The following is a 27,813-nucleotide window of genomic DNA, read 5'->3' as shown; positions in this document are numbered from 1 at the left end:
GGTTTTGAAGATGTAATAATTATAATTATTTGGACAATATTCCTGATCGATAGTGGTGCGTTTCTTCACATTGTTAATTATTAAATCTTTTAATAATTAAAATGAATCTATGAAACAAGTTAAAATCTTTTAAATCTAAAAAGGTGAATTAGATGTGCAATGCGTGATAAAATAGGAATATTTTTCACTGATTTGTTAAATGCCTGCATCTCAACATGTATAGGAGATGTTAGAGTCACAAGATAAAGATACAGACTAATAACTAATTTCAAATATAACTGGTTGATAAAAATTTTAAAATACAACTGACAGATAAGTAACCATATGTTATTCATATGTAATATGCGGATAAAATAACACCACTTGAATGTAGGCTAAGGTGAATCCAAATGTGCAAGTGAACGACTATTGATGCATAAACTAAGCATGTTAGTCTTAATAATAATAATAATAATAACAATAGTTTTACTTTGTATACATACGATATTCAAGATCCCGTATCTCCTTTATACGACCAAAGTACGTAACAGAGCCATATACGGGATTAGAATCTTTTGCACTAGCAATTTGCATAGCATGTGCAACTAAAGATACTCCACTACATTGGGTTGTTCTAGATTTATCCCGAGATGCTGTACGGAAATGATACTCATTTATGGCAAAACCACTATACTTATGAACAGAAAAACTAGGCCCTTTGGCTAACCAACGAACATTGTCACAAATATCTTCCCCGTTATCCAAACGTTTTTCAACCTATGGGAAAAAGAATTAATGTAATTCGAACAAAATTATTTTAAAAAAATAATGTATTGCTAACAAACTTATTTAAAAATACATCTCGTTCTTAAGCCAACTAATAAAAGTCCGAGTGCGTTGGTTCTGCAACCACGTACTATTACGACGGGGTTGACATCCTTTAGTTCCAACATATGTTGCCTAAAATATTAAAGTTAGAAGAATTTTGATAGTTTATATAGAGTAGCAGCAAGTAATATATAGTATACAATATTATGTAATTATTACTCTATATACGGCTCCACAACAACAGTGTTTCGTAATACATAGAGATGAGCTTGATCAAGTAACTTAGCATCCACAACTTCTAATGTAGTCTTCGATAAAGGCTTGCCAGTTCGGATTCTTTCATCAGCATGTTCATAGGGATTGCCAGTTGATTTCATGTTTTTTAAGTAGTCCGAGCAAAATTCTAAGGTTTCCTCTGCCAAATAACATTATGCAATGCAACCCTCGGGTCGATAATGATTTCGCACATACCCTTTCAGTGTTTTCATATATCTCTCAAATGGACACATCCACCTAAAATGAACCGGGCCATATAACCTCACCTCTCAACTAAATGCACCATCAAGTGAATCATGGCATCGAAAAATGAAGGAGGAAAATACTTCTCTAATAAACACAAGGTTAATACGATGTCACTTTGCAATTTTCCTAGCTTACTAACATCAACAACTTTACTACACAACCTGTTGAAAAAATGGCATAGACTTATGATTGTTTTCCTCACTTTCTCTGGTAACACCCCTTTGATTGCAAAGGGAAGAAGTCGTTGCATCAGTGCATGGCAATGTTAGACTTCAAACCATTCATCTTTGAAACATCATCGGACACAAGATTGTTGAAATTAGAGCAATACCCACTGGGCACTTTTAGGTTAGACAAAGTATCATAAAATATTTTTTTCTCCATGGCATTTAGAGTGTAGCATGCTAGTGGAAGAAAAAGTCGATTTCATTTCGGCTGAGCTTGTAATTCAGGCTTAATGCCTAACTCCTCAAGATCTTGTCATGCATATAACCCATCCTTTGTCTTATGAGGTAGGTTCAATAACGTCCCATAAACACTCTCACACACATTTTTTTCTATGTGCATAACATCTAACTGTTGTCGAACAAGCAATTTCTTCCAATATTCAAGTTTAAAAAACTTGATTTTTATGCCACAATTTAGTTTTCTCGTCGATAATTTCTTTTTCCTTCTTTGACCTCTTCTCCTTTGACGTTTTCTTCTTTGACTTTTTCTTTGATATTTTCTTCTTTAACGTTTCCTTCTTAGACAATTCCTTCTCTGACTTTTTCTTCTTACCCCATGAATTCTTAAACCCCGCCAAATACTCATAAACTTCTTCACCTGGGTTTTTTTTATAACATCCCTCTCTTGTTGATTGTTGAAGTCTTTTTTCTGTTATGAAAATGATACTCAAGTGGGAGAAATCTTCTATGGCCAAGAAAGCATACTTTTCTGGACTTTGGCAACCATTGTGAATGAGTATTCTCTAAACATATTGGACAAGCATGATAACCTTTGGTTACACACCCCGAAAGATTACCATATGCGGGAAAGTCATTTATAGTCCAAAGTAATACTGCTCTTAGATTGAAATACTCTTTTTAATAAGCATCAAATGTCTTAACGCATGTTTCCCACAAGAGTTTTAGATCGTCTATCAATGGTGCCAAGTAGACATCAATATTGTTACCAGGTTGGAAGGGCCCTGATATCAATAGAGTTAACATCATGAATTTTCTTAACATACACAAATAAGAGGGTAGATTGTACGTTATTAGGATAACGGGCCAACAACTATGTTTGGAAGTTAATGACTTGTGAGGATTAATACCATCATCAGACAAGGCTAATCTAATATTCCGATCTTCTTTTCTGAATTCATTCCACATGTTGTCAATAAGCTTCCTGTTGGACTCGATCTGCCCAGGAGACATATTAAATTGATATGGCTAGTACGTTATGATCCAAGTCGGGACATACCCAATAACAAGCTAGACAAACACCGATAATATTCGTTCATATATGATGTGATCATAACAAATGAATATTAACACTTGAGTTATTTGGAAAGGGGTTTCTAAATAAAATGTACTTGTGTAATAAACAAATCATATGGATGATTTATGTTTTATGAAAGAACATTACATAGTGTTATTTAAGTTGGTTAAATAATAATATGTGAATAGTAATAACCAAGCATGTCTCTTAACATATAATAGGTTTTATAAGTTATAAGTTATAAACTTATAAAAGTATATATGTATGGATATATACATATATATATATATATATATATATATATATATGTTTAAAGTTTTATAAAAGAAAAAGATAATAACTCTTTCAAATGTAATATTATTATATGTTTGAGTGGAGACATGCAAGGTGAGTGGAGACATGCAATGGTTATTATTGGTGGAGAGAAAGATGTCTTTAAATAAAACCAAGTCTTTCTCTTTCATTCTTTCATAACACACATAATTTCCAAGTAAACTTTTCTCTCTTCCTCTCTCGGGTATTTTCATCCAACATAAGAAAAGAAGAAGAAAATTTCAAGTGCAAATCCTAGCTAGAAGTGGTGTGTTGTTGAAGCTTGGGGTATGCTAGCTTGAGGAGCTTCCATATTCAAGTTCTTACCTTTCAATCATCATCTCTTTCACCCGATTTTATCATATTGAAAGGTAGTAGTAACATGCATGGACTTATAGTGACATGCATGTATTTGATAGTGTGTAATTCGTATTTGGATCCGGGTTTGGGTTTTGCATGTTTAAAATTGGTTTTATACATATCATATTAATAAGATTTAAAACTTTTATATCCTCTGCGTTTTTGGTAAAATAGGGATTTTATCACTTTGATAATCTTGTTAAAACCCAACAATGGCATCATGAGCCGCTTATACGAATGCATGCTTCATTAGACCTAAAATTTTTCGGGTTTATGGTGGGTTTCACCATTTGGCCGAAACTTTTTGGGGTTTTGGTTACCCCATGGTTTTTCAAGGTTATACTTTACATGCATGTGGTAATCTTGAAAAACCAAGTCATTTGGATGATTGTTTAGTTTGTTTGGACAAAACCCAAAACTTTTGGTTTGCTTAAGCTTTGGCTGAAAGTTTTGAGGCAAAAAGGGGAACCATTTTGGTCTTGTATTATTGCATATTTGGATGTGTAATAGATGTTCATAACCTAGCCATGGCTTGTGTTTGGTTGAATGATTGTGTTGGTTGTTTGTTCATTCGATTTGGTTGTAATATTTATTTGGGTTTGTAATCTATTTATTCATTCATATGGCTTGTAATAATAAGTAGATTAGATGTATTTCTTTTACTAGAAAAATGTATTAGGATATATTTTGTAAAAGAAGATGCATGGATGGAAGCCCAAATAAAATGATGAAGACCACAACACCGGGAGTAAACACTTGGAGCATATGGATGCGGAATCAAGTGGGAGTTCACCGACACAAGTGCATGTTCTTTTGGGTCCCTTAGGAGAGACTTTTTGACACACTTGTCTTCGGTCAACAAGTGTGGTCAATATTAGGAGGCTATGGTTATGAACTTGTGGTTGTGTATATTTTGTGCTTGCATGGTTGATTTACTTATTATTTGCAATATGGTTTGCTTAACAACTTAAAATCAACTAGCATAAAATTGGTTCCTTAGAAATCGTTAGGTAATAAAAATTGGTTTTATTAATAACTAATGATTTCATAATAAAAATGGGTTTTATTAATTGGAACTTTGAAAATGGGTTTTTCAACTAAGTACCATACATTTGAATGCATGCAAATGAAAGGTACAATAAATAGTTTTCCAATCTAGAATTTAGAAAACTAAAATCCCTTTTTAAAAACAAGTTAAACACCATCCTTTTATACGACACTTATGTCACTTGTAGACTTGAAAGTGAGTTAGGATCACCTAAGCACTTTTAAGAAAACTTGTGATCTTAAGGTGATTTTACAAGTACTTTTGGCATTAGGATCACCTAACCACTTGCATGAGTAAACTCACACGTGTGTATAAGTAGGACGACTTGATTTGAAACCATGACTATAGGATCACCTTAACATGGCGTTCAAAGGTGTTGATGGGATTTAACATACCAACTAAACATATGATGTTTAACCGATCCCATAAAACTAGAAGTTGCAAAGGGTTGCAATTGTCAAACGTTGACTACCTTGTTAATTTGAATAGTAGGATAAAGGTCACCTAACTACTATTTGAATGAAATGTTGGGTTCTAGATTTTAATCAATAATTGTCTTGGAGACATTTAAAGGGTATTAAAGATTAAAATTTTATTAATATCGAAAATACTAATTTGAACTTTGTTAAAATTCTTTTAGATGGCCGCAAACAACGCACCGAACGCAATTATCCCACACGTGCATAATCTATCACTAAGATCCATTCTGGATAAGGATCGTCTAAACTTTAACAACTTCATGGATTGGTATCGAAACTTGAGAATTGTTCTCAAGCAAGAAAAGAAGTCTTATATTTTAGACGATCCTATTCCCGATGAACCCGATGTCAATAACTTGGATGCCTATTGGTTAAAATACACCGAGGATTCGGTGCAAGTTTCTTGCCTCATGTTGGGAACAATGATTCCCGAGATCCAAAAGGATTTCGAGAATCATGGGGCGTATGACATGATAACCCAACTTAAGGAAATGTTCCTTACTCAAGCTCGGGTTGAGTGATTCGAAACGGTTCGAGCGCTTCATGCATGTCATATAAAAGAAACCCAATCTGTTTCATCTTATGTACTTAAGATGAAGAGCCACATTGATCGGGTTGAACGGCTTAACTGTCCCGTCTCAAAAGAGTTAGCCACGGATTTAATCCTAAATGGCTTAACTAAAAGGTTTGAGACATTCGTCATGAACTACAACATGAATGGATGGGAAAAAAGCATTGGTGAGCTTCACGCAATGCTTAAGACAGCCGAGGCCGTCATGGGTAAAAAGATTTTACCCGTTCTTGCGATCAATGAGGGTGGCTCAAAGAAAAGGCATCACCCGGAACCAAAAGCAAAGGTTGCCGTTGGTAAGGGGCAAGTCAAGAAGGGGTTCAAGGGAAAGGCAAAGGCGGAGCCAAAGCCAAAGAAGCTAAAGGTTAGCGCTGAGGATCCGTGCTTTGCTTGTGGTGAGATAGGTCATTGGATGAGAAACTGTCCGACCTATCTCAAGGAGTTGAAAGCTAAGAGGGATGCGGGGCAAACCTCAGGTACAACTTTCATGATTCACATTGATCTTAATATTATTTCTTCTAACACATGGGTATTGGATACCGGATGTGGAACTCACATATGCAATTCATTGCAGGGGTTCAAAAGAAGAAATGAGGTGAAGAAAGGAGATATAAGTCTCTTCATGGGCAACGGAGCAAAGGTTGACGTCCAAGCCCGAGGAGATTATGTTTTAAAGCTTCCAAATGGTTTGGAAATTGTTTTGAAAAACATTTTATATTCCCCTAGTTTGACTAGGAATATTATCTCTATTTCTGTATTAAGACAATCTGGTTATGACTTTAAGTTTGTTGATAATGGTATTTATGTTTTCATGGATAATGTCTTTTATTTTAAAGCGATGCCGTTTTATGGCATTTATGAATTAATTCATGATGACTCATACATTGATAACTCGTTGTACCAAGCTAACACCAAAAGACTCAAAATGGATTTGAGTAATACTTTTCTTTGGCATTGTCGTATTGGTCACATAAACAAGAATCGTATTCATACACTTCGAAAGAATGGTCTTTTGAAATCAAATGTTGATTCATTTGATGAATGTGAATCTTGTTTATTGGGAAAGATGACCAAAGAACCCTTTAATGGAACAAATGAAAGGGCGAAAGACTTATTAGGTATCATACATTCGGATGTATGTGGACCTTTTAGGATAATGACAAGAAATGGTGAAAGATACTTCATTACCTTTACCGACGATTATAGTCGCTATGGGTATGTGTTCTTGTTAAGACACAAAAATGAGGCCTTTGAAATGTTCAAAGTCTTCCAAAATGAAGTACAAAATCAACTCAACAAAACAATCAAAGTACTACGTTCCGATAGAGGAGGTGAATACCTCAATGATGCGTTTCTAGAACATCTTAGGAGTTTTGGGATTGTCTCAAAACTTACTCCACCTGGAACACCACAACATAATGGTGTGTCCGAAAGGAGGAATCGAACTTTATTGGACATGGTTCGATCCATGATGGCTAGATGCTCATTACCTCTATCATTTTGGGGTTTCGCTGTGATCTCTGCTGCCCGTTTTTTAAATATGGCACCAACCAAGAAAGTGGATAGGACACCTTTTGAAATATGGCATGGAAAGGCTCCAAAATTTTCATATTTAAATGTATGGGGTTGTGAGGCTTATGTTAAGATATACACCCCTGACAAACTTGAATGTCGATCCACTAAGTGTATATTTGTAGGATATCCCACGGATTCTATGGGATATTATTTCTACAATCCAAGCGAGCATAAAGTGTTTATAGCTCGAAAGGCTAAGTTCTTGGAAATAAGGTTCCTTATGGAAGGAACTGATAGAACTGTAGAACTCGAAGAGGATCGAGAACTACAAGCCGATACACGTTTGGTTGACACTAGCAATCAACAAGAGGTTGTTGAGGATGATCAAATGGTTAATCAAAACACACAAAACATTCGCAAATCTGGTAGAGTTAGCACCCCACCGGAGAGATATGGATTTTTCATGGATGGATGCTACGTGGTTGATTCGGATGAACCCACCACATACCGAGATGCAATGTCGCAATCTGATTGTGACAAATGGCTAGAAGCCATGAATGTTGAGATGCAATCCATGCATGACAATCAAGTATGGGACTTGGTTGCTCCAGCTCTAAATTCCAAGCTGGTTGGAAGTAAGTGGGTTTTCAAGAAGAAAACTGATATGCATGGAAACTTGGATACTTATAAAGCTAGACTTGTAGCAAAGGGTTTCACTCAAACTCAAGGAGTTGATTATGATGAAACTTTCTCGCCCGTGGCGATGCTAAAGTCTATAAGGATATTGTTTGCCATAGCCGCATATTATGACTATGAGATATGGCAAATGGATGTCAAAACTGCTTTTCTAAATGGGCATCTTAATGAAGATGTTTATATGGTTCAGCCTGAAGGTTTTGTCGATCCACAACATCCTAACAAAGTATGCAAATTGAAGAAATCAATCTATGGATTGAAACAAGCATCCAGAAGTTGGAATCACCGTTTTGATGATGAAGTTAAGAAATTTGGATTCATCAAAAACGCTGATGAAGCTTGTGTGTATAAGAAAGCTAGTGGGAGCATCATAACCTTTCTGGTATTATATGTCGATGACATATTACTGTTTGGAAATGACATTCCAACCTTGGAAGGTGTGAAAGCCTGGCTTGGAAGCGGTTTTTCCATAAAGGATCTTGGTGAAGCCGCCTATATTATGGGAATAAGAATCTATAGGGATAGATCAAGGCGGTTGATAGGTTTGAATCAAAGTGCATACATTGACAAGATCTTGAAAAGGTTCAAGATGGAAAACTCTTAGAAAGGTTTGGTACCTATTCAAAGAGGAACGATGTTGAGTGCTTCTCAATGTCCAAGCTCAAAGGATGAGCAAGACAAAATGAGTGGTATCCCATATGCATCTGCTATAGGATCCATCATGTATGCCATGATTTGCACTAGACCGGATGTGTCATGCGCCTTGAGCATGACAAGTCGATACCAACAAAATCCGGGAACTAGCCATTGGATGGCTGTTAAGAGCATATTGAAATACCTTAGAAGGACTAAGGATATGTTTATAATATATGGCTCTGGTGAGGAGGAACTCGTTGTAAAGGGTTACACCGATGCGAGTTTCCAAACTGATCGAGATGATTCTCGATCATAATCGGGATACGTTTTCGTTCTCAATGGTGGTGCTGTCTCATAGAAGAGTGCAAAACAAGACGTGGTAGCTTTATCCACCACTGAATCTGAATACATCGCCGCCTCCCTGGCAGCTCAAGAAGCTGCATGGATTAGAAAGTTCATTTCCGATCTAGGAGTGGTTCGTACCATTCAGGACCCTCTAGAGATCTTTTGTGACAACGAGGGTGCGATTGCTCAAATCAAGGAACCCAGCGCACATCAAAAGACTAGGCACATTGAGTGGAGATTCAACTACATAAGGGATGAAGTTGAAAAGGGAAAGATATGTATTCGCAAAGTTCACACTGATCAAAACATTGCGGACCCACTCACGAAACTCCTTGAAAGGCCGAAGCATGAGAGTCATACTTGCGCCTTAGGACTTCGATATTCTAGTGATTGGATTTGATCAAAATTTGTATTTGGATATTGGAACAATTTTATTTTAACTCAATCATATGGTTTTGGTTATGGTCATGTTCTTGAGTTATGTTCCATTTTAGTATGTTTAAATCCGTGAATAATTTGAATTATTCTAAACGTCCGTAGTCGTTCATATTTATGGGAACAAATGTGAAAGTAAGACTATTATGAACTTGGATTGGTAGATATTCATAAGGTATGAATATAGCAAAGGGTTGCTGCCAAGGTTCATAGATATTTATGGGATAAATATTGGACTGACCCGCTCTCAATTTTACTGCATGGAATCGAGTCAGCTCACCCCACCGTTCCCCCATCGACCGCCATTCACGTAAAATTTCTTGGCCACAAGCCATGGTATTGGCTAAGGACGAAGAATAATCCGTATAAAGGTCATGGCGGGAACGACCACGTTGAAAGATTCGCTCAGCAAGAGGAACGCATTGATTGACGAATATCGCACAAGTGCCCGGATCTGTGAAACGAGATCCTTTCACGATATCCCAATTCGGGATAAACATGTGGTCATCCTCCCAGGGATTACACTCCTCATAATAATCAAAATTTTTCGCTTGGGGGCGCACCAGATGTCACACCCTCAAAATCCACTAACGGAGTTTTACCGTCAGAGGGTGTGAACTAACATGATCGGAATCATTAATTATAATCAAACCATAAGTAAAGTTTTCAAATCACGAAAAAATTTAAGTGTAAATAAGTGCGGAAGCGTAAAACCATAAACCAAGTGTTGCGTCACGCAGGACGACTTAAAAACCCAAATAACAGTTTAAAAACAAGTTTGCATAAAAAAAAAGCGTTCAAAGTAATGCATGATCCTATACCGCGCTCCCGCCTCGGCTACCTGAGAATAACATACTAAAAGTGTCAACACGGGGTTGATGAGTTCACAAGTTTATATAAAATAAAACGTTTGCGTTTACGTTTTGCGTTTAGCGTTTGCGTTTACGTTTTGCGTTTAGCGTTTGCGTTACCAGATAATGTTAAATCAATTATATATCTATAGGTAGCTAGCCTATAAAGCAAGTATTACTAAGTGTTCGACACCGAAGCTGACTGTTTATCATTTGCCTTGCCACCAGGTCTATCCCGACCATGGTAATGTGTTAGCCAAGATTACACCCACTCGACCTCCAGTCGAGTTTAGCGTTGGGTGGGGTTTGTCAAACCCAGTAGTACTACTCAACAGTGACTCGCTATTATCCAATACTAAACGGTTCGATGTGTGAAGGACTTCAGTTGTTTCGTTTGCCACTTAGCCTTTACAAGTGATATATAATAAATAACAAAATCTAAAAGCGTTTCGGAGTATATATTATCCCCCAAGTGAAAAGCGTTTAAAAGAGTTAAAAGGGGAACGTGAAACTCACTGTTTGCGAAGAATTCAATAAAACAAGTCACCCAAGTGATGCGCGTCACAGAAAATCCTCACTAGCGTTCTAAAACAACAAATGAGATTTTCTAAGTGTTGGAACTATTATCGAGTCTCTAGACTCGGCACATAACACCTATGCACAAGATACGTTTCGTGTTTCGTTCGTGAATTGTGTGTGTCTCAACAAGCACATTTGTAATACGTTACATGTGTGAACAACTATTTACGTGTCAAGTATTAATAGTGTACATTACTAGCAATTATTCCCCACAAGGGCAATTTGGTCAAAATATATCAATTATCTAGCAACAAGCACGTTTCATGTAGTTTCGTATAGTTCAGCAGCTAGTTTTTATCAAGACAAAATCCTACTTGAAAGATTACCATATTCAATAGATCACAACATATCAAATAATTCACCAAAAATCGTCACAAAAGCATACATGAGTTAGGTTTCCAGAACTATTTTTATTGTATTTTTATTCCACATAATTTACTCACAATGATCAAAACATTACAGCAAACTCACAGCAGTCAAAATCATGCGCAACAGAATGTTATTTGTTATTCCCGTTAAATGAAAAATCAAATTAATGCAAGACCAATTGGGTTAGGTTCTTAACCCAACGTGTTAACTTCCAGAAGTGGAACCAACCATTTGGTCTTGTGGTTTATGAGATATGATAATTACAAAACAGCCTAACAGCAGGTCTCACAATTCAGATTTGCACTTCAGTTTTGTAAAATAATAAAAGTTAACTTTTACACGTCCAAAAATTACAAACTTGGACTTTATAGAAACTAGACTCAACATAGTACCCTGTAGTGTTAACAATCTCGACCAATTTCCACATTAACATTTAGTTTCAGTTGTCTAAACATAACTTACAATCTGTCCAGTACCAGTTTAGACCTTTAATCACATTTAAATCGTTTGAACAACCAAAACGCCTCCAAATTAGGCGTGGTTGGGTTTTCTGGAAACTAGACTCAGAGTAATACCTTTTAGACTCATAAATAGCTCAGTTTGGTTTTATATTTAACAAGTTACATGTCGTTCAAGTTTAACTATCTCTGCTGTCAAAACTCAGCAAGCACACACAATCGTCTAACATGCATCCTAAGCATACGACATACCTCCAAACATGCAATAAACATCATTAACCATAAAAATCAGTAGTAACCCTCTAGGGTTTACAAACAATCAATGATTTAACAATCTTTCACCGTTCAAAATCACATATGATCATCTAAATCAATAACCAAAGCATAATCAAGCATATAATCAACCCTAGTTCATCTTACTCATCAATTTCGTGACTTAGGGTTTTAGATTAACCCATTCAAGATCAAAATTAAACATATAGAATACATAGAATAGTTGTTTATACCTTCCTAGCACCTTAATCTTCAACCAAACTTGAAAAATCTTTGTATGTATGTGTGTGTAGGGTGACGGCAGCCAAGAGAGAAGAGGGGAGGGGGGGGATCGGGATTAGAGAGAGGGAGAGAGGAGTTAGGGTTTTGTTATTATTAAATAATAATATGTTACATCAAGGCCCCTCAACTTCTAATTATTATTTTTCTAGCCCAAAGTAACTTGTTTGCATCTTGGGTTAATGTTTTAAACAATATTATCAAATAGCACATAAGCCTAACACATAATTATCACATAATTATTGTTTGGATGTTTTTCGTTTATCCACCAATGGTTTGCGTCAACTCGTTTGCGTTTCGGTGAAATCCCGAAAGACTACACATGTAATAATTGTCAAGCGTCATTTAAACCCTAGTTTAAATGTAATGAGATGTGCGTTATAGATCAAGTGATCTTAAGTTTGAATTTGACGGAGTTTGGATTAACGGAGTTAACCTGAAATTGACGAGTGTCACACCAGAGTGGAGGAAGAAACACGAAGTGGTGATTGATGAAGTGCATCTTGTGCAACCACTCCTTCAACATCCAATATTGGACGCAGAACATGAGAATCTTCTCCCTCACCCATTGGAAGCGGTGAGGAAGAGAGTGAAAACTATGGAGGAGGTTGAAGAGGAGATTCTTGAGTTTTGGATGCCTCCACGTCCACAGCCGGGCCCTTCCCTTTGGAACTGGAAGCATCCCCAGTCCTAAATAAATAAGTCAAAGGATCTTCAGTCTCTGGCGGAGGGAGGGGAACCTCCTGATTTTCCTCAGATGGAGGAGTTGATGGTTTCATGTGTTCCTCTGGAGGAGGAGAAGGTGGTTTTTCATCTTCGGGTGGCGGAGATGGTGGTTTCTCCGAGGTAATCAAAATACCTCCACCATGTAAGGCCCCGTTCCCGGTAGCCCTACTTTAGCGTCGGATTTACTCATAAACACAGTTCTACAAATATGAGTTTATTAAAACTTTCGCGGAATATAAAACTTTAGCCGTTTATTACAAAACATTTAATCTTTTCTTTAAAACCGTAACATAAATCATCATATTAAAACATCATTTCCTCCATCTTCAAATGCCAGCCGTTCGATCCATGCCATGCACCAACCTCATGCTAGCTCTTTAATCATATTCACCTGTGTGCATACTAAAAGTCAGCTACGCTGAGTGAGTTCTAGTTAATCAGGCGACATACAATACATACACACATCTTACATACATACATATCTTAACCTTGTGTAAATATCCATAAGAGGACGTCACATAATATCTATTAAAAGAACTATAACTAATACCATACTATTTATATTCTCCATAGAAGGACACTCTGTATATATATTCTCCTTAGAAGGACACTCTGTATATATATTCTCCATAGAAGGACACTCAGTATATATATTCTCCATAGAAGGAACATCCTATATACTTCCATAGAAGGAACACTATGCTTTCCATTAAAGGAACACTATACTTTCCATCAAAGGAACACTGGGCTTTCCATTAAAGGAACACTATGCTTTCCATCAAAGGAACACAGGGCTTTCCATTAAAGGAACACTATATATATTATCCGTATAGGGAACTCTATAAATCAGCTATCACTTAATATCCATATAAGGATATAATCATCACTATCCTTGGCAATACATGCAATATCCGAAGATCGTTCACGTATCGACAAGCAATCATCCTTATATTACACACAATATCCATATCTTTATATATAACCTAACGGTACGTACAATATCCGAAGATCGTTCACGTAACGTCAGGCAATCATCATACATAAATCATACAAGGCATACACTTACCACTTAAGGTAAGTGTATTAACTATCACATTGAGTATGCACACAACCCCGAAAACATAACAAGGAAATGGGGCTAGAAACTCACCTGATCTCAGCTACTTCTTCTGCTAACGGCTACTCCTTCTCGAGCTGTGCGCGTCTAACTGTTTAATATTTACTTGTATCAATTAACTATTTCTATCCATATCGTATTTTCTAGTTCAACTATAACCCACAATGAACGGGGGTCCGGGGGTAGCGCCCCTGGCAGCGGGGTCTAGGAGCGGCAGCCCCTAGCAGGGTCCGAGGGGAAGAGCCCCTGGCTGGGGTCGAGCTGCCAGGTCAGCTTGGAAAAATTTTATTTCTATTAACTGTCTTATCACATTTTCCACTACGATTTTAAATTATTATTTTATTCACCATCACATATTCCATAACGAATTAAGTGTAATTCTTTATCAGATTACACCCTAATTCGCTATCCAGATCACATTCTGATTCGTTATCCTTCCTAGCCGATTCGTTAATCTAGTTCGTCATCTTCCATATTGGACCTTGTTAGCGACTGGTCCTTTAACGAACTGAACCCTTAACGAACTGGGGGTTCATTCGCCATCCTTGACTTAATGAATTGACACAACGAATTAAGGCTAATTCGTTAGCTTCCCCTAGGGAACTGGCATAACGAACTAAGGCTAGTTCGTCTCCCTTCCGCTAACGAATTAGGTTTAGGTCATAGAATGTCAGAACATTCTCTTACATTTACCTTATCCTCGTACCAGCCAACTCTGGCGCCGCCTTCGCCGGAAAACCGTGCGGTAGCCGGAAAAACGCATTCCAGCACCGTTTTCACCGTTTTTCGTCCCGTTCGATCCAGATCTGAGCAAGGGTGACCCCTAATCTCATCTTAGGTTCGGTTTATACCCGAATCCACCCGGATCTCGTGGCTCTAACGGTTTAACGGTGTCGACTCGTCGTTTTGTTACTAACCTAACGGGTTTGGGTTCATACAACAACATACTAATCTTACCTCGGGTTGAAAACCGATTCTCCTTCTTCTTCCTCTTGGTTTCGGCTAGAGAGATAGAGAGTAGGATGAGAGAGAGCTAAGTGTGTGTTTTGGTGGTGTATGGAATATGTGTAAATGAAGGGATTTGGGCATAATGGAGGTATTTATATGATGGGTCATGGGCTTGAGCCCATGGTCTATCTTCCTTTCATTTTAACCCAAGTTCATTACCCATATTACCTAACCCAACACAAGCCCGACTCGTATTAACTCCTACTTCCTTTAATTATTTCTCCGCTAATCCGAGTAAACTCCCTCACCAAAAATAAATAATATAAATAATATTAGTTTAGAATTTTCGGGATGTTACACACCAACCGCTCCAGCTGGATCTACAATATAAAAAATTGCACTTAAGTATCAATTAATGCATAAAACAAAAGATGAAGGTGTCACTTCGACTTACTAGCCATCCCCAGCATGCGTTCAGCAAGACTGACTTTCTGTTTCTTTGGGCAATTGGTCCAAAGTTTCTTCGTCGATGGACCTCATTCGGCATCCGCGTGGCTTACGCGCACGTCACTTGCCTCAGCAAAGTGAAGCCTTCACTTCAGCTCCAGTTCTGCTAGTGCGTGCGAGACGGATGAGATTTCAGAAATATCATAATCACAATCTTCTTGGGATGATGATTCGTCACTCGAAGATAGAATGACAATCACCCCATCGGAAGTAATAGCATTAAGATGAGCAGGATTAAGGATGTACGCACCTGTTTGGAAGACGTCTTCTGAAGTGATTGGTTCCGCACGAACCTTAGTTGGAAAGAAAAACTACCCACGCGACCTCTCCAGGACGGGTGCATCCTTAACATCTCGAATCATTTTTTGGGGACAACCCTTATCGTTGAACAGGGCATTGATCATAGACACTTCACTTGAAACATACACAGAAAAAGATCAGAAGGAAGTTTACAAAATAGAGAACTCAAACAAGTATAAAACTTACGCTCGTTAATGTCCATGAGGATCGGTTCCAAGTCAGGATATGGCCACAGGCGGCTCATACCCGCCGATACTAAAGCCTCCTCCCGAATAGCCCGTATTGGGGAAGGATTTAACATTAGTAAGAGGAACCGTTCTCATCCTTGATGCTTAGCCGTAAGTACTTCCGGAAGCTCTTCATTAGCCGGACGCCGAACCATCCGGTCAGGAATCACGTCTTCCGAGATCCAGAAAAATCGTGGCCTCCAATTTTCAGAACCCTCGGAAGGTTCAATCCCAATAATTCAATTAGGTATCGGGATGCCTCTGAACCATCCACCTTGGTTAACCAGCCGATAGAAACCCGAAAATCAATCAGAACGGGGCACCATTCTGTTTGCCTTACATACAAACTCAAAATGTCTAATTTATGTAAGCGTAAGTGGGTGCAATTGAGACATATGGACCCCATAGGCACTAAGTACCTTGATAAGGAACTTGATTACCGGAAACCTAAGATTCCCATGGGTAAAATAATTGGCATAAACAGGCATCTTTCCAGCAGGTGGCCTGCTAGCTACAGACCCGGTAGAGGGGAACTCCGGTCCCCACTCCGGTGGAATGCCGTAATTACGAAGCAATTCTTCGCATTCGGCTTTGTCCCAATTGATTTCCACATCATAGATATTAGGAATCAACGATCCCTTGTCACGGGCCATAGGTCCAATGGCAAAAGGGAAACAACGAGCAATCGTGAATAATATCAAACGGTTAATCAGAAGATCGAGAGATTATGAAAAAGAAATAAGATATCAAAGGCAATAAAAACTTTAAAAAGGAAAAAAACTCCCCTATTTATACCCATCGCAATTAATGCGATGGGATACGAACAGTGGAGAGAGAAAGTATTACCCACTCAGCAGACGCCACGTCATGCGGGAAATTTGAAAAAGAGAAAAAGGTGTACAGTCGGGTACAGTGACAGCCGGTATAAACGTCCCATCATTTGTTCACGCGCCTGCAAGTGGTCAACTTGTCCTTTTTCCTGATTATCCACATCACCAACAGAAGATATTTCTACCAAATTCAAAACCCCAAAATATATTTTAAGTCCAAAATTTCACCTACATAAAACTTCACGCGGAAGAAATAATGGACTGGGGGGACTTACAGAGGTAGGGTACCAAAAAGACTCAAATACCCTTAAGTATCACCCGCGGGTCAGAGGGGTACGCCTTATAAGGCACCCGCGCGACATTTGGATCACCTGCATAACTTTGTCAAGGAAGAACATTCTTATATCACACGCGGAAGCATCCAGGCACCCTCAGACATCATCCGCATGATAGCACATTCACCCGCCAAAATGACCAGGAGGCAATGCTAACAGGACAACTGTAATTAACCAATTGCCTTCTAGAAGATTTACCAAGATGCTTTCTTGGGCAATACGTGACCTCTCAACCAATAAATGAAGGACAGCTGGTCAGGTTGTTATAACCGTGCACATGGCCAGGGTTATACATCGCCCTATCATATTTAGACGTGTGTCCAGGTTGTTATACTCATACACATGTGACGTATGGCTCAGCCTATCATATGAGGACACGTGTCCAAGTGGTTACGAGAGCATCTTCTAGAAACAGCTGGCCCAATTACATTCCCACACTCTTCGGCTATAAATACCCTCTCAATCTCAATGAGGTATTCATTCACTCCCAACTATCTACTCTAAATACTTAAGTATTTTTCTCTCCATTAGAACGGTACTTATTCTCACGCCGGACGGTGGTTATGGGAAGACCCCCCCCCCCTTTTGTCCTTCCCGTAACGAGCTCACGATGTCTGTTGTACAGGTTCATATCGGTGTCACTGGTCTTCGGGAGATTGAGCTCATATCGTTGTTGGTTGTTATCGTATCCTACCTTGTGGACTTATTGGATCTAGGACCCGTCAAAGGGAGTAGATCCGTGTTTCTTCAATGGCCTTTAGTCATAGCAGTAGACCGACAAAAAAATTATAAATTTAATGCATAAAACCTCCTAATTTATTTTATTCATATAATAAATTGCATTTCAATAAATTATTAGTCAAATCTCCAATCCTTAATTATCTAGGATCAAGAATGTTTATATATATTATATATTTATGCAACTAAAACAGTAAGTCTACTTTTGGTCAGTTGGCTTTGTGGTCATTTTTATTTTATGATTTCTTAACTTGTCCAGAGTTCGATTCCTGGCAGACAAATATACCCTTTTATTTAAATGACTTTTTCCTTTTTAATATGTTTTCTGATTTTCTTTTTTATTTTCTTGATTTATTTGAATTATTATTTGTTTTTAAGTATCATCTAATTTCTTTAAATCTAAAAAATTCACGTTGGTCCACACCGAAACGCTCGGGTTTTTACCATCGTCCCAGTTTTACCGACTCACCATCACAACGTCCGGATACAAGTCAACTCGCGGCAGCAACGATCGGGTTTTTCCAATGTCCGGGTTTATCGACCAAACAAACATTATCTTAAATATGTTAACCAAAAATTTATAATATGACGAGTGTCGTAGATGTCTCAGCTTTTGGGACCGACCGACGCCATCCAATTGACCCACTTCAATTTTAATTTTTTATTTTTTTTTTCTTTTTGTTTTAGTTCCAGTACCTTAACGAACGTAGCTAATACCGAATGAATTTGCGTTGACTTTTTGCTGCCGTCCGGGAACAACCGACGCCACCCCATTGGCCAAATTATATTTCATTTTGTTTTAGTTACAGTACCGTAACGGACGTAGATACTATCGGCTAAATTCGTGTTGAATCGCTGCTGCGACACCCGAGTTTTAAAACAAGGAATCGAAGTTCGTTATTCGACTTATTATATATGGATTCAATACACTATTGATTGCATAAAACCTTTTTTTACTTTATCTTTATTTATTCTCCACCTAAACTAAAAATTTTAGTATATATGCATATTCAGTGCCAATCCAACACAAGTCTTTTTTTTTTACTTTTTTCAATTTTAGTTCTTGTACTTTTCCATCATATTCTTTTATTAACATTTATATTGACAATATTGTATCGAACAAATATAATTCATCGTGATAAGCAGCTCTTTTTATTTCTGTCCCATAGGTTTTAGGTTTGATTTTTTACCTGTTGATTCAAATGATGGGTTCGTTGGATTAGCTTTGCTACTCGGATTTTTGGTTGAAAAAGTGGATAACCTAAAAATAGGGGATAGTCGGCCGATTTTACCGCGCAACGCGCGAGTAAATCACTAGTTACTTGTATAAGAAATACAATGTTTTAGGTCAAACCAAGATGACAGCCCACATCTCCATTGACCCGTTCCCATTTGACCCATTATCCAGCTCGCCAACCCGTTTCCTCGTCTTTAAGCAAGTGCCAAATATAAAAGATGGAATCTTTATCTAGTTCATGATTATATAGAGATTTCTCAAATTTTTGGCAACGTAATTAATAAAGGGCGCTACTACGTGAAATACTTACTTAGCATCATTTAATCTTCTTTAATTGGTCGATAACCCTCCCTCAACTTATGTTGTTGACCAAAAATATTAAAAATATCGACGCCTGAGAGATTCGAACTCTCGCGGGGAAACCCCAAGTACTTAGCATTCGAACTCTCGCGGGGAAACCCCAAGTACTTAGCAGGCACACGCCTTAACCACCCGGCCAAAGCGTCTTCTGATGCTTATGTTATTATTATTATTTTGTTATTATAGAGTTAAAACAAATTCAAATCTTGATTACTTAAATCTACATCCAAAGAACATTAATACAAATGAGCTTAAAAGCATAAACATGATTAATGAGCATCATCTTTCATCAAGACAATAAGAGTCACATTACTGGAATGTTGGATATAATTCAATGAAAATTTCCATTACACATACAATGGTATTTGTTAACCAACTCTATTACTTCATTAACTTCAACAAAGGACGATTACATACAGAGCATAAATACCAAAAAATTAACATACATCTCATAACAAGAACAACCCTTTTCCTCTATATTTTTAAAAACGACCTGATCCCGCCTTTTAAAAATTCTTCTAAAACGATCGTCGACGACACATCAGTATCCAAACAATCAAAACTAAGCCTTAAATCCAAAAATTTGATCTAAAACTACAAATTTGAGCATAAATTAGTTAAATGTTAATTGATTATTATGCATTTGAACAGCAAATTAATACTCCATTTTTGTCTACTATGGCACTTGAACCTTTATTAAGAAACTCTATCTTAATAAACCCTTTGGCGTTTACACTATTTATAAGACTCATAATTTACTAAATTTTCTAATATAAAAACAAATCTTTTCACATTCGGTTTGGTTTTTATGCAACACTGAAACGGAACTGAAAATTTGGTTTTTACAAGAACATAAATCAGACCATCTGTTTTTGTGGGGTTGGAATTTTCATTTACAAGTCGGCATTTTCGGTTTTATGTACACCCGTTGCTTCAGGTTACAGCTAAATCCCTAGATCATTAAATCCTATGCAAACTCGTCCAAACATACCGATTCTCGGTTCTGATAAGCATTAATCACATAATGCAAGATTACTTCAAATCCACATCCAAACACCCCAATACAACAAAATTAAAGCAAAAGAAATAGCATAAAACCATAAACATGATCATCATCTATCCTCAAAACAATAAGTCAATAACAGTCACATTAGTAAAATGTTGGATACACAATTTTAAAAATTCAATAAAAATTTACATCAAACATACATTATTAATCAAATCTAGAACTTCATTAGCTTCAATGGACTATAACCACATAAAGATTATAAATATCAAATAATAACATACTACAATCAAAGAAACCGCCTTTTTTCCTTACTATTTCGAAAACGACCTGATCCCACCTTGCAAATCTTCTAAAGTAATCGTTAACAATTCATTGGTATCCAAACAATCAAAACTAAGCCTTAAATCCAAATTTTCCCGAGCATTAACCAACAAAGGATCCACCAAACCGCCATTCATCTCCTTCCTTTGTTTCTCATTTGTTTCAGTTTCTATCAACTCTGCAACCGTTTTAACTGTACACAATGGGTGCAGTTTAAACCCGTATAATATACTGTTCTCGGATTGGTTATTCATTTTTAAATGAAGAATATTGGCTAAATCTTCAGTACTAAAGTCATCAAAAGTGAAAAATTTTGTCACTCGTCTACAAAAACCTTCGTTGGAAGATATTACGCGTTTCATTGGTTCACTGTAGCCTGCAAAAATAACTACTACTTTACCATTATCCATTACTGACATGATTTCTTCGAGTGCTTCCAAACCGTAATCTTTATCATCTGATTTTTGCATGGGGATTAAGCGGTATGCTTCGTCTACAAATAAGATCCCGCCTTCGGCTTCCTTTAGCTGCGTTTTAATGTTAAAGATTAGTTTTTTGGAATATGGGGTTCATCGGGCCGTTATAGTGGATGTGAATATGAAAAGATCAATATGACCCGCCAGGGGTAATTTGATCTTTTTACTAGGAAATGTTAAAAGTAAGCCTTTTGGAATATGGGGTTCAAGCGATCGCTTTATTGCTTTAATGGTTGTGCTATGTTTGAAACAAAAAATCCATACTTCCGGTCAAGGGTAGGTTGGTCTTTTACGCCATAAAAGATCAAAAGCTGGCATATTGTTTTGATTTAATGGCGGTTTTTAAGACTTATGTTTTGATTAAATGTTGGAGTTGGCATTTTCTTTCACAACAAAGTTTTCTTATATACAATAGCCCGATCAATTGCCATCTATAGGTTTAACGAGTCATCTCATTGGTTGTGTTTGCGCACTGTGTGAAAAGATATTAGATATGTAATTCCGTCAAGGGCAGTTTGGTCTTTTCACACCACAAAAGGGTCAAAGATCTTTGCTTCCGGTCATGGGTAATATAGTCTCTTCACACTACAAAAACTTTTAGTAGTCAAGTGGGTCCTTCCGTTGGTTGAACCAAGTGTGAAAAGATCCATACTTACCATCAACGATAATTTGGTCCCTTACCACCAAAAAACCATTAAAAATTAGTTATTTTGCTTCAAGGGTAATTTGGTCTTTTCACACCATATATACTACACTCGTGGCACAGTAAAATAGATAAATAACAAACTCAGAATGAGGGACACATACCACTCTCCTAGTCTTGGGACCAGTATGACCAACAAATTCGCCAACCAAATCCGTTCTTTGTACCTCCGTCACCTTATCGGCCAGTAAAATTCCAACCATAAAAAGTAGTTTTCCAAGAATCCGAGCTACCATAGTTTTACCTGTAAAGCACATCATACATAAATCTCTATGACGTGAAGACTTTATAATATTACAATATCACCCCTCGGTTACTAATCACCTGTTCCTGGATTGCCAAGGAAGGCCATATGAGGCGGTCTTCGTGGGCCCACTTTTAAACCAAGGGCCCGTCGCCTTTCATCTAGAAGCATCCCTTTGGCCCATTTTCTAAGCTGCAACTTAAGCTCATTTAGGCCCACTAAATTCGATAACTCTTTTTCAAGTTCGTCCATTTTAGCTTTTGTTTCACTGCATGCTTCAATGGCTTTACGTTTTCTTTGCTCTTCTAAGTAAAAGTTAAGCAGGGCCCGCAACTTCTCGTTTCCTGACCCTTCTGATAGGTGATTCAAAGGAGTCTTACCTTCCTGTATCAGTCAATAGATAAAATCAAATCATGATTAAACGAACCAAATGAACACAAACAAAGCATGTTCATATTCGTACATTTAACTTTAACTGAACAAACGATCGGACATGAACAATTGACGAACGGGGTTTTCTTGTTAGTGTTCGTTCATTAACAAAATAAACAGATTCATGTTCGTTTACATTCGTTGACAGCATAAGCAAACAAACATACATGAATGAACATAAACGAGCTAAAAACTAGTTAAAAGTAATGTGAAAAACAGTGTGTTGGACCCAAAAAGTTATTAAAGTTAGACTAAGTCAAAATGGGCCAGGAAAATTTTAAACTAATATATACCCGTTACTAAAAAATTACAGCGTGTCGATTCAGTTATAATGGAAAAAAAAAGTGGTCTCATGAAAAAATCTCAAAAATGGCAAAAGTCAACTGAAATAAGTCAAAATAAACGGAAAGAGTGTTAAGGTCAAATCAACACGACTGACCCGTACCGAAAAACCTTAACTTGACCTAAACCTATTTTGACCCGTTACAGAAGTCACCCGACAAGCCCATGTACAATTATTTAACGTATTAACTTGTGCATTAAAAAAAGTAAAAACCAGCAATTTACATCATCTTTTGCACTACAGTCAGCGTTATGCTCGAGCAATGTTTTCACAGTCGAGTCGTCTTCAGCTCTAAGCGAGTGCCAAACAGAAAGATGCAACGGAGTCATTCCATTCTGTATATGATCATATAAAACAATAAAGATTAAACCTTTATTGTTTTCATGCTGTAATAGACCAAATATAATGAAAAAAGTAAAAAAAAAAAAAATAGAAATATAAACGCGTACATTTGCTTTGGCTTCGGTTGAAGCCCCATGAGAGAGAAGAAGCCCTGCAGCTTCGTTACAACCATTTTTAGCAGCCATATGTAATGGAGTTTCTCCATACTGCAAAATCAAATGTAAAAAAAAATAAATAAAAAACATTAAATACCATTTTCATATATGATTGATCAAAATTAATTAAAAGTGAATCAAAAATTTTGTGCACCATATTCTTTGCTTCCAAGTCAACTGTTTCGGGTCCTGCTAAGTTTAGAAGAAACTTAACCACTTCAACACGGTTATGACTTGCAGCCACATGAAGGGGTGTATTCGCCATCTGCATCAAGAAAATTAATAAATTCAGAAAACCAAATCACAGCTTCAAACTATTAATTCTGGATTAGTATCAGTTGATGCAAATTCAATAACTTATCTCTCTTATAAAAGACCAAAAATTAGGGCAGTGGCGGATCCAGGATTTTTTCCCGGTGGGTTCACTGTTCGGTTTGGTTTGATGGTTCGGCTCGGTTTGATTGTTCGGGTCAGTTCGACAAGGTTTGTCACGCAATAAAAATACAATGGTTTTTTCAAATTTAAACAATGTTAAACGTCTAATTCATTCTAATTTCAACAAACTAGCAAAGTTAACCCTCGCGTTACAGCGGAAATGAAGTTTTCTTCTCTTACAACTTACGAAATCATTACGGTCTCGTTACTCGATATAGCAACTAATAAAGAGAACAAACAAAATACAGTCACCACTTGATATGGCAACTTATATTGTTTAACAAACAATTAAATCCTATTCAAATGAATGTTTTACTAATATCATCCACAAAATTATGGAAGAACTGTATGGATACACTCAAACTTATTATTATGACAATGCTACCCCTTGCTTTATATGTTACAGCCACACCCTTAATAATCTAACATTCTAACTTAAAGGACAGGCGGAAGAATAAAAAAATAAAATGATAGACATAAATCATAAAAACAGACAAAGCGTGAGACTCGATCCCAGGTCTTCACAGCAAGATAGGAGAATGTTTCCCACTGAACAAGAGTTTCATTTTGTTTATGGGTTCACTCACCATTTATATGTGGGTTCACTCTCATATATTATGTGGGTATTCTATATGAAATTCGAAACTCAGTGGGTTCCCGTGGGCCCGTACTTATATGCATAGATCCGCCCCTGAATTAGGGTGTGCTTGGGTCGGTCCGCTTTATGCTAAAACAAACCAATAAATGTCGGATTTTGAGTGTCGGAAAACCGTATGGTTTTGGTTTTTGGGTTCGGCTCGGTTTCGGCTTTTTCGATTTTGTCATATGGGCTTGAAAACTTTGAGCCGAAAAAAAAGTTGGCCAAAAATAATGTATTTGGGATTAAACTTTTTTGTTAATTAATAATTAAATGATTATTATACATTTCGGCTAAAATATTTGGGTCAAACTACATATCAAACTACTACAAATTACTAAATTTTACAATAAAAATTAAAATTTACCAACAAACCTACAAAAACCACCCTCTCAACAACCTTAAAAAAACATAAATGTTTAACTAGTGTCGGGTCATTAACCAGTGCAGGATGATTTAGCCATACTGAGCAGACCCATGAATTGTGGTTGATTATGCCATTTCGGGTTTTTCGGGTTTTTCGGTGTTTGGTTTGGGTTCGTTCATTTTCGTCTGTTTTCAATTTCGCCATTTCGGCTTGAAAATTTTGAGCTGAAAAAATGTTGGCCAAAAATAATGAATTTCGGCCTAAAATATTTGGGTTAAACTGCATAAACTATTATAAACTACTTAAAACTAAAAATAAAAATCTATAGGTTCGGTTTTAGTTACACGCAAAACCAAAACTGAACCGTACCGTACGTCTTTTACAAAGACACAAAACGAACACTCGATTTTCTTTCCGTTCATTTTTTCGGTTTACTGCAAACCGCTAAATAACTCCACTTATGTTGTCAGAACACTAAAACACACTCAAATTTGTTACCGAGTCAGTCAGGCATTTCATCAAACAGGTGGTATGCAATCCTAATTACACTAAAAATTATCATATATTCATACCCAATTCACAACATTCACCAACAGGTCAACAAAACCCATCTACTCAAACAATCACCACATCTCAAAAAAAAAAAAAATCAAAAATTTAAGTTTTATTCAAAATCTTACAACTGGGTTCCGATCATTAACCAATGCCGGACTCTCCCTTAACCTCTTCTGCAGGCCAGCAAGATCACCAGACTGAGCACACCCATGTATCGTAATTGGTTTTGCTGATTTCAAATCCTTAATATTATTATTATTATTATTAATATTATTATTAATAACCCTGTTCTGCATCTTGGAAATTGGGGTTAATGTGAATTGGGAAAAACTGATTAAATTCTCTTGGGTTGATTTCTTGGTGGGTTTGGTTTCTGGTAGTGTGAGTGGTTCAAGGTTTGAATTTGATCGTTTCTTCATTAAAGATTTTACACACTACCAGAAGTTGTGATGAATATGAAATGAAACCCTAATTTGAGATTTGGGATTTATGAGTTTTTTTGTATTGGGATTAAAATATTGGTAATGTGACGTGAATGAGGAAGATAGCTGGATCTCTATTATTATGGGCGTCGGTGCATGTGGGTGTAATAATAACATTCATATGATTGAAAACTATTTTTTTTTATCGGTGACTTTCGCAGTTTAAGATATATCACACTCCTCGGTTCAATAGGAGAAGGAGCCTCGTCAACCCACTACGGCCAGACTATGTTAACATAATCGGGATCCACGCGGCATCCAAGTTTGGCTTGGTCGTTCCCGGTAAAACCCAGTTGGCTCACCCCGCTCGAAGGCACGACAGGTTTTTTTGCTCTGGGAAAATCAGGTCGGAATTAGGACTAGAACCCGGGACATCCGGGTCATCCATTATGTTCCTAGCCATTGGGGCAAGCCACGCTGATTTATTTTAGAATGTTATAATTTTTACCACTAATTATGACAAGATTAGTTTTTCTTTTACTATATTTATGTAAATTGTCTGCTACATGGGTTAATATTTATATTACTAAAACAACTATTTTAAAAAACTATTTAGAAAACAATTTTATATAATAGGAGTTGGAATTTGGTGTCAGACACATGCATATGTTATCAACACGTTTATAGCATAAACAAATGTATTTACTAGTAAAGATATACTCATCTCATTCTTTAAAATTGAAAGATAGATTATGGGACGAATGTAGAAGACATGGGTGAGGTACAATCAACGATCAAGAGGTGTACTCCTAATCTGGACAATGGACATAGAGAAAGGGGTTAATTTAACTAAGGAAGTAAAGGAAGACCATGGATTTAGAGTTAATATTACTGTGGTGGCATATGTGGAAGATGTAGCACGGGAGGCTTGAATGATAATGGGAATTGGGGAACTCATTGGTTTCAAGTTCTTGTGACATGAGGCTTGGTTTTGCAATCTGATTTCAAGAGAAAAAAGGGATTTGACTGCCTACCCATCCAGAAAAAAGGTGTCGGCTCCACGGGCGCTAGGGCCTGAGACATGTAAAACAACGGGTTCAAATATACAAATTTAATAACTCATATAGAATTTAAATAATTGTAAGTGACTAGGCGACCTTCTGGCTACCACCAACTATGTTATAACAATTACCGATTAATCTCCTCACGTAATGTAAGGGTTGTTTCTCTATTTTTTAAATGTTAATGAGTATCACACTACTCTATTCAAATCATTTTTCTTATTTAATCATCGGTTAATGGCCATTATAGTTTCTTTAAAGTGTTTCCTCATAAATTGTTGTATCTTTTCAACAAAAACAAGTTAAACCATTATAGTTAAGAGTACACCATTATGTGCTATAGTTCATTCTTCTCATTTTCTTGCATTCGTTACGTCTACGCCAACTCAGCCTTTTCACCATCATTCAGCCTCACCAATCAACCCCTATTATAGTTCATTTCTCTCATTTTTCATCATTCCATTTTATTGAATAACAAAATGTAATAAAAAGAAAAGAAAAAAAGCAAAAATATTCATTGGGTGTAGATGGGAATGGCCCACATGACCGTGGTCATTTGGAGCCCGTCATGCGTGGTCATTTGAGGGGTGGCGTAAGGCGTGGTGTTCTTCATGGATCCTTAAAGGAAGGATTGTCAACATAAGACCCTTGGAGGGTAAGATATCACCCACACCTCATAGCCTTAGTGTAAAAGTTTAACTTTAGATAGATTGGTTTGGAAACTCAACCTCATTTGTGTTCTACACTGACTTATTCGAGAAGTTAGCAAGCTTATATTGATCAACGCCTAAGCTAACCAGCCCGACCTGTTTGTTTCGTGAGGTAAAATCAACAAAATGATTCTCAAATCTATATAAACTTTCATACTAGAATAAAACATTAAACGATCACCTAAAAATTGGATGTTAGTATATATTCAAGATTTAGAGAAGTATGGTGTGCCTATTTTAACATGTAATTTACAAACTT

The 27,813-nt window shown here is 36.9% G+C and overlaps 1 protein-coding gene and 1 non-coding gene across 2 annotated transcripts; both read right to left on the bottom strand.

Moving 5' to 3' along the window:
* Window positions 1-19,370: 19,370 nt before the first annotated feature.
* Window positions 19,371-19,488, bottom strand: TRNAS-GCU (transfer RNA serine (anticodon GCU)). The gene is made up of 2 exons: window positions 19,452-19,488; window positions 19,371-19,415 (listed from the first exon to the last, which is right to left on the bottom strand). It is a non-coding gene; the product is annotated as a tRNA-Ser (tRNA).
* Window positions 19,489-20,471: 983 nt separating this feature from the next.
* Window positions 20,472-25,892, bottom strand: LOC143622420 (uncharacterized). Its single transcript, XM_077093577.1, has 7 exons — window positions 25,487-25,892; window positions 23,522-23,632; window positions 23,320-23,418; window positions 23,095-23,205; window positions 22,176-22,479; window positions 21,956-22,095; window positions 20,472-21,199 (listed from the first exon to the last, which is right to left on the bottom strand). Exons 1-7 carry the CDS (start codon window positions 25,778-25,780, stop codon window positions 20,663-20,665), a joined length of 1,596 nt encoding a protein of 531 aa, XP_076949692.1. The 5' UTR covers window positions 25,781-25,892; the 3' UTR covers window positions 20,472-20,662.
* Window positions 25,893-27,813: the final 1,921 nt, after the last annotated feature.

This window comes from Bidens hawaiensis, unplaced genomic scaffold, assembly GCF_021521415.1.
Source record: "Bidens hawaiensis isolate Kalapana, Puna unplaced genomic scaffold, B.hawaiensis_p1.1 tig00003141_1, whole genome shotgun sequence".
In the NCBI taxonomy this organism is placed as follows: Eukaryota; Viridiplantae; Streptophyta; class Magnoliopsida; order Asterales; family Asteraceae; genus Bidens; species Bidens hawaiensis.
This window is presented reverse-complemented; position numbering and strand designations above follow the sequence as displayed.